The following is a 15,973-nucleotide window of genomic DNA, read 5'->3' on the forward strand; positions in this document are numbered from 1 at the left end:
GCAGGGCAAAACAGGTGAAGCAAATGAAACTAACAACATGGGAAGCAAAACTAAACACAAAGCACAGGGAACATACGACTGTCAAAATAATACAGGAAGTGACTAACCAAGGCGCACGCAGACTACATACGGGGGACTGGCACACAGACACGGGGCAGAGACACAGACTAGTCACAACACTAGGAATAAACTCAACATGAAAACACAGGAGGTCAGGGACAAGACATCATGACAAGACCATGGAGCAGGGGAGACAGGGACGAGGGGAACAAACGTATCAAAACAACTGAAAAACAACAAAACTCAGGGAAGACAGAACTAAACACAAAATGCTGGGCAGACGGCCCAGGACCATGACATCTTGGCATAATTTCAGCCAGAAATTCAGAGAATTCATTTAAGAAATCCTTATTGTATTTGGGTGGTCTATAGATTACTGCGCACAGGACAGGACAGGAGTGACCAAGTTCAAACAGATGAAACTCAAAGCTGGAGAAATAGTCCTGCGAGCTGTTTACATCTCTCAGGACTCTCTTATAGATAGAAGCTGTTCCTCCTCCTCGGCCTGACGCCCACGGGGAGTTGAAATAACAGCAATCTAATGGCAAAAGTTCAGAGAAAACGCTGAACTCACCGGCATTCACCCATGTCTCCGTGACGCAGAGAAAATCTGATCCACTGGAAATGAAAACAATCCTTAAGGATATAACTTTTGTTAGATAGCGACCTAGCATTCACCTTGCCAAAATTTAAAAACAGCTGCCAGAGCAGAGACGTTGGCAGGTCCAGGGGCCCGGCAGAGAGGCCGCAAGTTATCCGGATTCACTCCGCGCTGCCGGGGGTGAGGATGACAGGGGCGGCAAAGCTGGCCAAACCAATCTGGGCCAACAACAGGTATGGATCAATCATCCACGGACGCCATCCAACAGGGAAATGAATAGTGAACCAATTTGTTGTTATCCAGCTGACTGCGAGGGAAATGCACTAAGTGGACCTTTAATTTCACCAGCCTACCGCTGCATTTTACCCGGTGGCGGTGGCGTTTCTTCCTGGGAAGTGGCATCGGGGCGTGGCGAAGGTAAGCAGGTATCCCCGATAGAAAGGAAAGCAAAGTTTGCTGTCCATCTTTATAAAACTCCACTTGGTTCCTCCTGACAGAAGATCGTAGATCCAGGAGAGTTTGGCTGTCGTACACCAGTAGAGAGATGCTATTTTGAATGACAGCTAAAAGCAACACGAACATAAAAACAAAGTCCTCAGCGACTTACGGCAGGCCGTACATAGTGGCGCCATCATCACACAGTTTGAGGAGCAACACTACAGGGAAGAGTGAAGCTTTTTGTGGACTGATGCAGAAAAAACATCTTGATCCCTTGATCCTGAATGTCGAGAAAACCAAGGAACTGGTGATTGACTTCAGGAAAAAAACAGTCCATGCATATCCCAATCTGCTGCTGTGGAGGTTATCCCACTCATAAAGTTCCTGGGGGTTCAAGTGGTTAACAATCTCACCTGGTCCCTGCACATCTCCTCCACTGTCAAAAAGACTCACCAGTGCCTGCACTTCCTGTGGAGGCTAAAGAGAGCTCACAAATGTCCTTCAGTCCTCACTATCTTCTACAGAGGTGCCACCGATAGTGTGCTAACCAGTAGCAGTCTCTGTGGTATGACAGCAGCAGCACCTATGACAGAAAGGCACTGAGGAGAGTGGTGAAGACTGCAGAGAGGATTATTGGGGTCACACTGCCACCCCATGGAAATCTGGCAAAACAACTCTGCCTGTCAAGAGCAACCAGAATCACCAAGGACCCCACCCACCCACCCCTCTCATGGACTGCTTTCTCCTGCCATCAGGTAGATGATACTGCAGCCTGACATGCAGAACCACAAGGTTTCGTGACAGCTTTAACCAACCACCATCAGACTGTTGAGCACTACAAAATCTTAAGACAATCTATTATACAATATCTATTATTTACTGTACAATATTTGTATACAACTACAGTGAAATACAGTGTAATACAGTGAAATACAATTTATTTAGTGTTTTTATTTGTTTTCACTGTGAACCTGATGCAACGTAATTGCGTTCTGCACTGCATCTTGATGTGCTGTGTGAATGACAAAGTAAATCTGGAATTCTGAACATTCACAAAGAACAAGCAGATTAGTACTTATTGTGTAACTCATATTCTTTAATTATGTTAAAAGGTTTTACTTCATTGTTGTTTTTTTATCATCTTAAAGGCTTTAAAGTAAGAAAGAAATTCGTTATGAAAACTATAAATTATTCATAAACGATGCTCTTTTTATTGAGTCGGAACCACAATATAACGCTGTTGTGTGCGCAGTGTAAACCGTGCTGCTTTTTTTTTTTTTAATCCAACAAACTGACTTTTTTATACATCACTTTAGTGATGGACAAAAACAAGAAAGAAAAGATTAACAAACTAAATCCAAACTGCGGCCTGTTTATTGAGACTGGACTACAAAAAAACTCAGCTGTGTGCGCACTTTAAATCGGACCCCCACGGTCAACTTCCGCTTTTTTGATTCCGTAAACACAAAATAACATTTACTAAATTTATTAACCACATCAAACATTGGTGTTTGTAAACTGCATGATTCCCAAATGCAACATAACAAGATTAATTCCCTCTAAGAATCGGTTCTGGACACCCCTCCCGGAGGCACATTATAGCATTAATTTGAGATGATTCTTACCAGCGGTTTGATTTATAGCAGCATCCTGCTCCCAATGGATCCCGAGAGCTTTAATCTCCGGTTTTTCTTCAACATCCAGACTTTCGTCGCTCTGCTCTTGATAATAATCCACTTCCTTCATCCCGAGATCATTTCCAAAATAAACTGCAAGCTCGTTTGAGAGGCGCAGGGCCTCTGCAGAACCGATCACCACACAAATTAATGCCAATTATACTTCTCTCCCCGTGGCTGCATTATAAAAGCTGATACAAACAGGGCGCACACGCTCCTGAATGAAAAAGAAAAGAAAAGAAGAAAAAAAAAAAAGCTACTTTCGGCCGCTTCCTTTTTCACGTGAGGTTGCCACAGCAAGTAGATCCGCATGTTTGATTTGGCAGGTTTTCACCCCGGTTGAATCATTCAGTAAATTTTTGTTTAACCTTTGATTACTGTTCTCTCCCCATGTCTGTATTATAAGAGCTGATACAAACAGTGCACACACGCTTCTCCGTCATTCAGTAAATTATTTGTTGACGTTTCATGTATTTTGAACAGGCATTTACAGGGACACATTTAAGCTTCCATTTAAATAAATAAATAAATAATTCAAGCTTTATTGAACAAAAACTTCACAAGCACATTGGGCACTTGCACTGAGCCATATATAAAATAACCAATAAAAAACAAACACAGAAATACAGCAACAAAGAAACAGACATTAAAAAAAAGGGGGGGGGGGGGGGGGGGGGGGGCAAAAGATGCACTGGAAATGAGTCCCAGCATTGTTAAGCTGGCTGTTTTTCAAATTAATATTTAAAGTTCAAGAAAATCCCTCATAAAACGTTTATAACCACTAACTGAGGTTTAGTCTTCAAGTAAGCTTATTTATGACACCAGTTGTATGTTCATTTTTGCAGCTGTAATATTTTTTTAAACATCAAAATTTTCCCAATCATGAAGCTGTTAATCTATGTCTTCTACAGCTTTTTATAGTTGGACCACTGCTGTGGTAGGAATAGTAAAACCAGTGTGGGGTCATTTATAATCCCGGAAGTTAAATTTATCTTTCTGTACATTTTAGGATTTGATTTATCATGTTTTCATCTTTAGACACAGGTGGTCCAATCTAACATAACAATAGAATTAAATCCCCCTTAGTGTTATTTGGCCAGTTGCGCCACATAAAGCCAAATAGCTAACAAAAATAAAAATAAAATAAAAAATAAAATAAAACTGCACAAAATGCTGTCAGTTTAAAGAAACAATTAATTCCTCTACAGCACATTCCTAAGAAAACAGTCTGCTTTGCCTACACATTTTTCTGCTCTTCTGCAGACCATCATCTGCAGCATTTTGCCCCTCTTTTACCCATTTCTGAAAATCTCCAGACAGTGAAACCCTGAGACACTGACATTTACTGAAATCAGCAACAAACTTTTGGAGTTTAAGAATCAATAAATATTTGAAGATGACTGTGCTCTGTAACATATTTTACAGCAGGTGAATGATGCAGTGCCTAACAGCTTAGATTTAATCATTTCAAGTGTGGCTCCTTCTCCATATCAGCCCATCAGTTGCAAAGATAACAAATGGTGAATGTTCTTCAGAGACACCCTTCAATAACAAAAGTTTCTATCTGCAGTACAGCAGCCAAGTGAATAATTGCAGTTCAACATGTTGAAATAAGAAGCTTCAGATCTCGCTTCTGGTTCAATTCATTTCAGTTCAATTCAAATAACACCAAATCACAGCAAGAGTCACCTCAAGGTGCTTTATATTGTAAGGTAATGACCCTACAATAATACAAAGAAAAACCCATCAATAGAGGGCCCCCTATGAGCCAGTACTTGGCATCAAAAACTCCCCTTTAAACATGAAGAAACCTCCGACAGAACCAGGCCCAGGGAGGGGCAGTCATTTGCCACAACCACTTGAGGCTGAGGGGAGGGAGACAGGAAAAAAGACAAACTGTGGAAGAGAGCCAGTGATTAATAATAACTAATGAGTGGTGTACAGAGTGAAAAGAGGTGAATGAAGAAGAAACACCCAGCACATCATGGGAACCCCACAGCCTATTAGTTCTGCAGCCTATTGCAAAATAACTAAGGGAGGGAAAATAGAGAGGGTGTCTGTCTCCTGAATCCAAACTGGTAGCTGGTTCCACAGAAGAGGGGCCTGAAAGCTGAAGGCTCTGCCTCCCATTCTACTCTTAATTATACTAGGAACCACAAGTAAGCCAGCAGTCTGAGAGAGAAGTGCTCTATTGGAGTGATATGGTACTATAAGGTCTTTAAAATGGGGCCTGATTATTCAAGACCTTGTGTGTGAGAAGAAGGATTTTAAATTCAATTAAGGATTTAACAGGGAGCCAATGAAGAGAAGCCAATATGGGAGAAATTATGCTCTCTTTCTAGTCCCTGTCAGTACTCTAGCTGCAGCATTTTGGTTCAGCTGAAGGCTTTTTACGGAGCTTTCAGGACAGCCAGATAGTAATGCATTACAATAATCTAGCCTAGAAGTAATAAATGCATGAATTAGCTTTTCAGCATCACTCTAGACAGGATGTTTCTAATTTTAGAAATACTGTGCAAATGCAAAAAAGGAGCCCTACATATTTGCTTAATATGTGAATTGAAGGACATATCCTGGTCCAAAATGATTCCAAGATTACTCATAGAGTTAATGGAGGCCAAGGTAATGCCATCTGGAGTAAGTATCTTGTTAGATACCATGTTTCTAAGGTTTGTAGGAGCAAGTACAATAACTTCAGTTTTATCTGAATTTAGAAGCAGGAAATTAGAGGTCATGCCATGTCACCTCTTCTCATAGGCTCACAAACACTGAAAAAGAAATTCAGTTTCAGATTTAATTGTTGTTTGTGCTGTAGACTGAAATTCAGAGGAGAGATAAAATTTTATCCCCACCTGGGATGAAAATAATTTAGTGGGCACAGGGACATATAGAGCAGAGCAAATCACACCCTGGTTTACACATCTGTGCTTCTGCTAGGGTCTGTCTGGGACTGAGCAACATGAATTTCATCACAACAGTGCTCTGAGCAGACATCTATGTGCCTGCCAATTTTTTGTGACCATGTTGACTCATCTCCAGAAACATTATAATGCCACAAAAATCATATCCCTACAGGCGGACGTCAAAGAACTATAGCAGGACTCGGCCTTGGTGGCTCCAGCTGTCTGCATCCACATCTGAGTATAACTGCCACTTTATAGTTGAAGTTGAAATCTGCCTTGAGACCACACATGTATCTGGTGTATTGTAATGTAATGTCTCTGCAAACAAGTCCAAACAATCACAGAATTTTGGCAGACTCACAGACATAGAAACTATATCTGGTCCCCAGATTGGAAGTGGGCAATAGACTGCATATAAAAGACATAGCCACTGTGATGTCACCAACTGGTCATGTCATTTTTAAGCCTCAACATTAGCCTTTTAGCCACCACTGTTACTTTGTAAGAGCAAGAAATGACTGTATTATAAGAGTTCTAAGTAGTCACAGTCGACAACGTTATGACAAGTGACTTTTCTTTTTACTGAACAAAACTGAAATGTAAATAACTGTTAATTATATGAAAAAGCCTGCCCTGCTGTGTGTCTTTGAATTAAGCATTTGTCCTCAAAAAGATATGGTGTGCTTGTAATCAACCAATGAGTTAAACTGAACCCGAGGTGGAGTGGTACTCCTGTTACTAGCCAGGCTTTTCCCTGTTAAACCTGTGCATAATACATCACCAACTGGTTTGTAGTTCTTCTTCAAGCAACATATAGTTAAAAAAAAACAAAAAACACTTTTAATACTTTCAAAAATCAATCACAATTTATCCCTTCAGAAATTACATTCTGAGCAATATCTCAAATAATAAAATATCATTGTTGCTAGCCATCAAGACCAGTCAACCTAGGGGATTCACATCTGCATGAACTTTCATGTGCCTCTTAAGAATCATCTTCTGGCTAAATTTTCGGCCACAAATATCACAACCAAATGTTTTCTCTCCTTTGTGCACTGTGTGTATGTGTGTATAAAGACTGGAATTATGTCTATATCTTTTACCACAAATATCACAACCAAATGGTTTCTCTCCTGTGTGGACTCGCATGTGTATTTTAAGACTAGACTGATGTCTGAATCTTTTTCCACAGCTGTTACAATCAAATGGTTTCTCTCCTGTGTGAATTCTCATGTGTGATTGAACTTGACATTTGTGACTAAAACTTTTACCACAGTCATCACACTTGAATGGTTTCTCTCCTGTGTGAACTCTCATGTGTAATTTAAGATGACAGTGATATCCAAATCTTTTACCACAGTCATCACAGCTAAATGGTTTTTCTACTGTTTGAGCTTTAAGCTCATGTTCACATCTTTTTGGACTGGATTGTTTCTCTTCAGTGTGGACTGTTTCATGTTTGTTAATTGTCTGCCGTTTAAATTTTTTACCACAAATTTCACGACCAAATGGTCCCTCTCCTGTGTGGACTCTCATGTGAGTTTTAACGTTACACTGATGTCTAAATCTTTTACCACAAACATGACAACCAAATGGTTTATCTTCTGTGTGGATTATTGCATGCCTAATGAGAGCTTTCTTGTCATTAAATCTTTTATTACAAATATCACAATGAAATGGTGTCTCTCCCGTGTGGACAATCACATGTCTCTTAAGACTACCCTGATCTCTGTATCTATTGCTACAAAGCTGACAGCCAAATGGTTTCTCTCCTTTGTGGCGTCTCAAGTGTTGTCTGAGATCATCCTTTACACTAAATTTTTTACCACAAACATCACAATGAAATGATTTCTCTCCTTTGTGACGTATCATGTGTGTTTTAAGACTACACTGTTGTTTAAATCTTTTGCCACAAACATCACAACCAAACGGTTTCTCTCCTGTGTGGACTCTCATGTGTCTTTTAAGTGTAAACAGCTGTCTAAATCTGTGCCCACAGTCATCACAGACAAATTGTTTCTCTCCTTTGTCAACACTCATCTGTGAATCTACTTTCTGCTTCACTCTAACACATTTTTTCTTAAGAAAATGGCTGGAAGAAGTTTTTCCTGAATGACTTGTCATGTGTGTCTGAAGAGACTCCCTGCAGAGAAATTTTTTACTGCACTCAGAACAGCTTAAAGATTTTTTGGCTGTCTTTACACCTGACTCCTTCCAATCACTGTCACTGTCTTCATTTTCAGGTCCAGATTCTGACAAAGGTTCCTGCCATTCATCATCATCATCAGTATCGTCATCATCACCACTGTTGTCACTGTCAATACTGACTTCAGCCTCAAAAGTGTCTGAAGCTTCTTTATCAGTATTAGGCTTCAAATCACTGTGTGAATCTGAGTCTGTGGCTGTTTCTGGTCCTCCACAGTCCTCTCCACCTGATTCTGTTTTTATGTGATTAACTGAGCTGATGATTGGAGGCTCTTCCAGTTTTTTTATTTCAATTTGGCTCTGATGCAGCTCTGACAGCTGAGGTTTCTCATCATCATCATCTTCAGTCTTTACAGGAACACCAGTGACTGGGAGCCTTGTGGTGTCCGCCCTCTCAAGACTATTAGGTTGATTTTCCTCCTCATTGCTCCAGTTTTCCTCCTGTTCTTCCTTTATGTGGAAGAAATTTGGGTCCTGCTGTTCCAGAGTTTGGCTCCATTCAGGAGGAACTTCTTTTTTAATCACCCACAGCTGTGGGACATCTGAAGGAAACAATGAAACGTTACATTATATGCATACATGTACACTGCATATATAAATTCTACATCTGCAAAGAACGGTCACATTTAGCTTAAAAAAAAAAAAACTTCAATGTATTTAAATAAGCAAATAAAGTTTTCTCATAAGGAAAAAAAGACACGTTATTTTAAGGCATTTATGATCTAATGACAGTTGTCGAAGGAAAGTCAGAAGCAACACATGCAGCAGGTTGTACCAATAAATCATCAATGGCCAGAGTAGCTATTGCTCACCAAATTCAGATCCAGTCAAGTCGATTTTTAGCGTGTTTAGCCAGTAATGCAGTTAATGAAATAAAATTCTCATTATTATTAGATTCATATTGAATTTAATCTGCCTCATTTTAGTTTCATGTCATCTCCATGAACTGGGATTCAGATGTGTCTGGGCATGCACACACACACGCACACAGACACACACATACACACCTTTCTCTTTGTTTATGTTAATGCTTGCTCACTGTCTGCCCTCTTTGAAATGAATGTGTGTGGGGAGCAGCTAAACTGTTCCATTATCATTTCAAAACAAGGGGAAAAAAAAGATGCTTCTGTCTGCAGTTTTTAAATCAGAGCTTAATGAAACTGTGTGTTTGCAGTCTACATGTATTTTGTAGACTTGGAGAAGGCATTCAACCTTGTCCCTGGTGTTATGTTGTTGACAAACTGGAGGAGAGATGCCATGCAAGTACAATTCACAAAATAATGGACCATGGTACCTTGCCCTCATTGGGGTTAGCAGTGCCCTAAACCAGAGACAGGCCAAAGTGAGGGGCTTGTCAGCAAGTGAATGGTGGTCAGGCCTTAGCCCATGGGGCCCGGCTCAAGATGACTGTCACATCAGAGCAGGTATATGCTTAGATGTATTTATTTGTTACATTATCAAAGTTAGGAAAGCATGCTGTATTGGATGGATACTCTGAATTGGAGGATAATCAGAATTAAGGTATTAGAACTGCAAAGAAGTTTGTCTGGGTTAGAGATGGACCAGACTGAGTTTATGCACTCTATGAGGGTGCTGGCAAATCTGCTCCATAGTTCAACTGTGCCAGCATCCCTCTGTTGTCTGATCAAACAGAGGCCGCTCTGCAGGGTGCGTTGGATTCAACCGACTGGGACATGTTTCGCAGCAGCGTGGGCGGAGACATCGATGAGTGTACGGAAACTGTTGTGGGATTTATTGGGAAAGTTGTTGATGACACTTCACTTAGGAGGACCATCAGGACTTTTCCCAACCAGAAGCCGTGGGTGGATAAATCTGTCCGCGACGCCCTGAGGTCCCGCACCGTTGCCTACAACTCCGGCCTCGCCTCTGGGAACATGGAGGACTACAAGGTTGCATCATACAACGTCCGCAGAGCGGTGAAAGAGGCAAAACATCGCTACGGCCGCAGACTGGAACAGCAACTACAACAGTCTGACTCCAGGGGACTGTGGCAGGGACTACGCACCATCACGGACTACAAAGCACCACACACACACCCGGTGAGTGCCGACGCTTCTCTGGCTGATGAACTCAACATCTTCTTTGCGCGCTTTGAGTCGGGAAGCCGACAGCCCACTGCGCTCCCGGCTGGAGGGGCGGAGACACTCACTGTGATGGAGCGCGACGTGAGGAGGGCGTTTAGACGTGTAAACACCAGGAAAGCGGCTGGACCAGACGGTATTAGTGGACGTGTCCTTAAGACCTGCGCTGACCAGCTGGCACCTGTGTTTACACTGATATTCAACCTCTCACTGAAACTGTGTGTGATTCCCACCTGCTTTAAAAAGTCCATCATAGTCCCTGTCCCAAAGAAACCACACCCCAGCAGCCCCAATGACTTCAGGCCCATAGCACTCACCTCTGTGGTGATGAAGTGTTTTGAGAGACTCATCAAGACACTCATCACCTCCTCACTGCCCACCACCCTCGACCCACTACAGCTTGCATACCGGCCAGACAGATCCACAGATGACGCCATATCCTTCCTCCTCCACAAGACCCTTTCACACATAGACACTGGTAAGGGGAACTATGTGAGAGTGCTGTTTGTAGATTACAGCTCAGCATTCAACACCATAGTTCCCTCCAGGCTGGTCTCTAAGCTGCTGGACCTGGGCCTGGGCCCATCCCTGTGCAGGTGGGTTCACAGCTTCCTGACCAGCAGACCACAGGTGGTACGAGTGGGTCACCTCACCTCATCCTCCCTCACCCTCAACACTGGATCCCCCCAAGGCTGTGTGCTCAGCCCTCTGCTGTACTCACTGTACACCCATGACTGCGAGGCCACGTCAGAGTCCAACGTCATCATCAAGTTTGCTGACGACACTGCTTTTGTGGGACTAATCTCTCACAATGAGGAGACAGCCTACAGGAGAGAGGTCTCCCGTCTGGAGAACTGGTGCCAGGAGAACCACCTCCTGCTCAACGTCAGCAAAACGAAGGAACTGATTGTGGACTTCAGCAGGAAGCAGCAGAGGGACTACCATCCACTTGTCATCAGTGGTGCTGAGGTGGAAAGAGTGGACACTTTCAAATACCTGGGAGTGACCATCTCACAGGACCTGTCCTGGACTCATCACATAAACATCATTGTGAAGAAGGCCAGACAGCGTCTCTACCTCCTCAGGCGGCTGAGAGACTTCAAGCTCCCACTCAAGGTGCTCAGGAACTTTTACACCTGCACCATCGAGAGCATCATGCGTGGGAGCATCACCACCTGGATGGGAAACTGCACCAAGCAGGACTTCATGGCCCTAAAAAGGGTGGTTCGTTCAGCTGAACAGACCATCAGAACCACCCTCCCCAACCTGCAGGACATTTACACCAAGCAGTGCAGGCTGAGGGCCATGAAGATCCTAAAACAGCCCAGCCACCCCGGACACTCTCTCTTCTCCCTGCTCCCATCAGGCCGGCGTTACCGCTGCCTGAGGGCTAAGACTGAAAGGTTGAAGAAGAGTTTTTACCCACAAGCCATCCGTCTGCTCAACTCTGAGCCCTAACTGGACCATCATTGCACAATGTAAATATTATAATTTATAATCTATAATTCCACGTAAAAGTGTGTATAGTGTATAGTATATAGAGTATAGCTGAGCTGTCAACTGATCACCACCTGGTGGTGAGTTGGATCAGGTGGCGGGGGAAGATGCTGGACAGACCTGGCACACCTAAACGTATTGTGAGGGTGCGCTGGGAACGCCTGGCAGAAGCCCCAGTCCGGGAGATCTTCAACTCCCACCTCCGGCAGAACTTCGACAGCATTCCGAGGGAGGCTGAGGACATTGAGTCCGAATGGACCATGTTCCGCACCTCCATTGTTGAGGCTGCTGCTCAGAGCTGTGGCTGCAAGGTGGTTGGTGCCTGTCGTGGTGGTAACCCCCGAACCAGATGGTGGTCACCGGAGGTGAAGGGAGCCATCAAGCTGAAGAAAGAGTCTTATCGGGCTTGGTTAGCCTGTGGGACTCCGGAGGCAGCTGACAGGTATCGACAGGCCAAGCAGAATGCAGCTCGGGTAGTGGCCAAAGCAAAAACTCGAGTGTGGGAGGAGTTCGGTGAGGCTATGGAAAAAGACTTTCGGACGGCATCGAAGCGATTCTGGCAAACCGTCAGGCGACTCAGGAGGGGAAAGCAGTGCTTCACTCACACTGTTTATAGTGCGGGGGGGGTGCTGCTGACTTCAACTGAGGCTATAGTCGGACGGTGGAAGGAATACTTCGAGGACCTTCTGAATCCCACTGACACGCCTTCTGTAGTGGAAGCAGAGTCTGGGGATGAGGGGGATGACTTGACCATCACTGGGGGTGAGGTCACTGAGGTAGTTAAACAACTCCTTGGTGGCAGAGCCCCTGGGGTGGACGAGATTCGCCCTGAGTTCCTGAAGGCTCTGGATGTTGTAGGACTGTCTTGGTTGACACGCCTCTGCAACATCGCGTGGAGATCTGGGGCAGTGCCATTGGATTGGCAGACCGGGGTGGTGGTCCCCATCTTTAAGAAGGGAGACCGGAGGGTGTGCTCCAACTTTCGGGGTATCACACTACTCAGCCTCCCCGGTAAGGTCTATGCCAGGGTGCTGGAAAGGAGGGTGCGTCCGTTAGTCGAACCTCGGATTCAGGAGGAACAATGCGGTTTTCGTCCTGGTCGTGGAACGCTGGACCAGCTCTTTATCCTCTCAAGGATATTCGAGTGTGCGTGGGAGTTTGCCCAACCAGTCTACATGTGCTTTGTGGACTTGGAGAAGGCATTCGACCGTGTTCCTCGGGGTGTTCTTTGGGAGGTTCTGCGGGAGTATGGGGTGTCTGGCCCATTGTTGCGGGCCATTCAGTCCTTGTACAACCACAGTGAGAGCTTGGTCCGTATAGCCGGTAATAAGTCGGATTTGTTTCCTGTGGGTGTTGGACTCCGTCAGGGCTGCCCTTTGTCACCGATTCTGTTCATAATTTTTATGGACAGAATTTCTAGGCGTAGCCAGGTGGCGGAAGGCTTCTTCCTTGGTGGCCTCAGAGTCTCATCTCTGCTTTTTGCAGATGATGCGGTTCTGTTGGCTTCATCAGGGGGGGGCCTCCAGCTCGCAGTGGAACGGTTCGCAGCCGAGTGTGAAGCGGCTGGCATGAGAATCAGCACCTCTAAGTCTGAGGCCATGGTCCTCAGCCGGAAAAGGGTGGAGTGCCATCTCCGGCTCAGGAACGAGTTCTTGCCTCAAGTGGAGGAGTTTAAGTATCTCGGGGTCTTGTTCACGAGTGATGGGAGAAGGGAGCGGGAGATCGACAGGCGGATCGGGGCTGCTTCTACAGTGATGCGGACGCTGCACCGGTCCGTCGTGGTGAAGAGGGAGCTTAGCGTAAAAGCGAAGCTCTCGATTTACCGGTCGATCTACGTTCCTACCCTCACCTATGGTCACGAGCTTTGGGTAGTGACCGAAAGAATAAGATCGCGAATACAAGCGGCAGAAATGAGTTTCCTTCGAAGGGTGGCTGGCCTTTCCCTTAGAGATAAGGTGAGGAGTGCGGCCATCAGGGAGGGGCTCAGAGTAGAGCCGCTGCTCCTCCACATCGAAAGGAGCCAGTTGAGGTGGCTCGGGCATCTGATTAGGATGCCTCCTGGCCGCCTCCTGGGTGAGGTGTTCCGGGCATGTCCCACCGGGAAGAGGCCCCGTGGTAGACCCAGGACACGCTGGAGAGATTATGTATCTCGGCTGGCCTGGGAACGCCTTGGGGTCCCTCCGGATGAGCTGGAGGAGGTGGCTGGGGAGAGGGAAGCCTGGGCTTCTCTGCTTAGGCTTCTGCCCCCGCGACCCGGCCCCGGATAAGCGGAAGAAAATGGATGGATGGATGGATGGATGGATATATAGAGTATAGTGTATAGTGTGAATTACTTATTTTTATTTTTATTCTTCTTATTTATATGTGTGTGTATATATGTTTGCAGGTACAAAATACATTTCACTGTGCATTGTACTGTGTATAACTGTGCATGTGACGAATAAACACTATCTTATCTTATCTTAGATCTCCAAGAACTGATGCCATTACTGTTGGAATGGAGAAAAAGATACAGTTAACAGGCCCTCATTAAGGTAGCACCATCCATCATATTAATGGCACTTATCCTGTTTCAGAGTGATGCTGAGAAGCTAATTCATGCACTTATTACTTTTAGGCTAGACTATCTGGCTGTCCTTAAAGCTGCAGCTAAAGCACTGACAGGAACTAGAAAATGAGAGCATATTTCTCCCATATTGGCTTCTCTTCATTGCCTCCCTGTGTTACATCCCAGCTCTAGGGGAAAACAGGGCATAACACAGAGCACTACTCCCCCCACTCCAACTACATCCAAGAAAAGCCAGCAACACACTATTGCGGTAAGTATTATGCAGCAGTTTATTTATCCCAGAGGTGAGCAGTGCCAACACATCAAACAAAACTGTGCTAAGGGTCCCTAAACTAACCTAACAAAATAAAAGGTGCACAAAAGACAGTTACCTGACCTGTACTCCTACCCATAAACAGGAGAAAACTGGTGTACAAACAAAAATGGCTTCTCTCTCCTATATACCTGCTGCAGTGCTCGATATTTACAGTGGCTATCTTTCACAGAATCGAAGTGACTCTGAGGTTCAACTAAAGGATGGACCCTCCTTTCCAGCACCCTGGCATAGACCTGTCCTGCCCAGTGACACCACCCCAGATCTCCATGTGACGTTGCAGCACGTCAACCAAGACAGCCCTACAACATCCAGAGTCTTCGGGAACTCAGGGTGAATCTCATCCAACCACCAAGGAGTTGTTTAACCACCTCAGTGTCCTCACCCACAGTGATGGGCGAGTCGTCCCCATACTCTGCTTTCTCTACAGAAGGCGTGTCAGTGGCAGGAGGAGAGAAGCTGCAGAGAGGCGTGTAAGACTGGGGTTTTAATAAATTTGGCCAGATTTTTAGGAATGAGAGCCATATCTCATAACAAGACCAGGTATTCCCCAGAAAGTTTCACAATCATCTGTAAGGCCCACGTCATTTAGAATAAGAATGAGTCTCCTTCTCTTCCTAATAAGTTGTATTCTTTACTGTTAATTTAAGACTGGTATCAAATTGGCACTCAGTATCAGCAGATTTCCAAAGAAAAGGTGTCTGTATTGTATCAGAAAAGGCTGGATTGGTGCTACCCTTATTTAGTTGTGGCTGCTATATTTGCCTGTATACATTTGCTTTGTAAATAGGTTGTTGAATAGAAATTCAAACTAGACTGTCAAATAGTGATGTTTTTGTTACACTTCTTTCTATGATTATATATATATATATATATATATATATATATATATATATATATATATATATATATATATATATATATTAGAGAGAGAGAGAGAGAGACTTTTTTAAAAATATAAAAGATAATAAAGAAATAATGCCAAAAGTGAATAATAAAAGAAGACAACAGTAAAAGATTAAGATTAAACTGAACGAAAAATCATTGCTGTGTCCGCCGATATAAACCGTCCGAGTGCTGCACAGCATCTTACACTGAGTTCCGCCGTTTTCAGTCCGTCCGCCCTAAATTAATAACTAATATTATCAACTAAATCTTTTTTTAGTGTTAGCGAACTGGTTCGGATTAACAGAAGGAGCTCCGTTTTGATGCCAGCCGTTTGCAGCGATGCATTAGTGGGCCTCACTAAATCTAGTTATTCTTACCAGCGGTTTGGTCTATATCAGCATCCTGCTCCTGATGGACGCCGAGGGCTTTAATCGCCGGTTTTTCTTCAACATCCAGGTTTTCACCGCTCTGCGGCTGATAATAATCCACTTCCTTCATCCTGTCGTCTTCTCCAAAATAAACTGCAGGCTCGTTTGAAAGGAGCAGGGCCTCTGCAGAACCGATCACCACACAAATTAATGCCAATTATACTTTTCTCCCCATGGCTGCATTATAAAAGCTGATACAAACGGGGCGCACACGCTCCTGAATGAAAAAAAAAAAAAGAAAAAGCTACTTTCGGCCGCTTCCTTTTTCATGTGAGGTTGCCACAGCAAGTAGG

The 15,973-nt window shown here is 44.2% G+C and overlaps 1 protein-coding gene and 1 pseudogene across 1 annotated transcript; both read right to left on the minus strand.

Annotated features, from left to right (window-relative positions):
• The window catches only part of LOC115797973 (oocyte zinc finger protein XlCOF19-like), a 31,277-nt pseudogene extending 29,919 nt beyond the window's left edge, over nucleotides 1-1,358 (minus strand).
• A 3,719-nt stretch (nucleotides 1,359-5,077) lies between these two features.
• Nucleotides 5,078-15,973, minus strand: LOC115797951 (gastrula zinc finger protein XlCGF57.1-like). Its single transcript, XM_030754557.1, has 2 exons — nucleotides 15,630-15,973; nucleotides 5,078-8,425 (listed from the first exon to the last, which is right to left on the minus strand). The coding sequence occupies exons 1-2, from the start codon at nucleotides 15,748-15,750 to the stop codon at nucleotides 6,621-6,623; spliced, it is 1,926 nt and encodes a 641-aa protein (XP_030610417.1). The 5' UTR covers nucleotides 15,751-15,973; the 3' UTR covers nucleotides 5,078-6,620.

The sequence above is a fragment of the Archocentrus centrarchus genome, chromosome 19 (genome assembly GCF_007364275.1).
Source record: "Archocentrus centrarchus isolate MPI-CPG fArcCen1 chromosome 19, fArcCen1, whole genome shotgun sequence".
NCBI classification, from domain to species: domain Eukaryota; kingdom Metazoa; phylum Chordata; class Actinopteri; order Cichliformes; family Cichlidae; genus Archocentrus; species Archocentrus centrarchus.

Coding starts and splice junctions, on each gene's coding strand:
- LOC115797951 (XM_030754557.1), bottom strand. CDS start 15,750: ATGAAGGAAGTGGATTATTATCAGCCGCAGAGCGGTGAAAACCTGGAT. Junction 8,426..15,629: donor TGATATAGACCAAACCGCTG/GTAAGAATAACT, acceptor TGTTTCCTTCAG/ATGTCCCACAGCTGTGGGTG.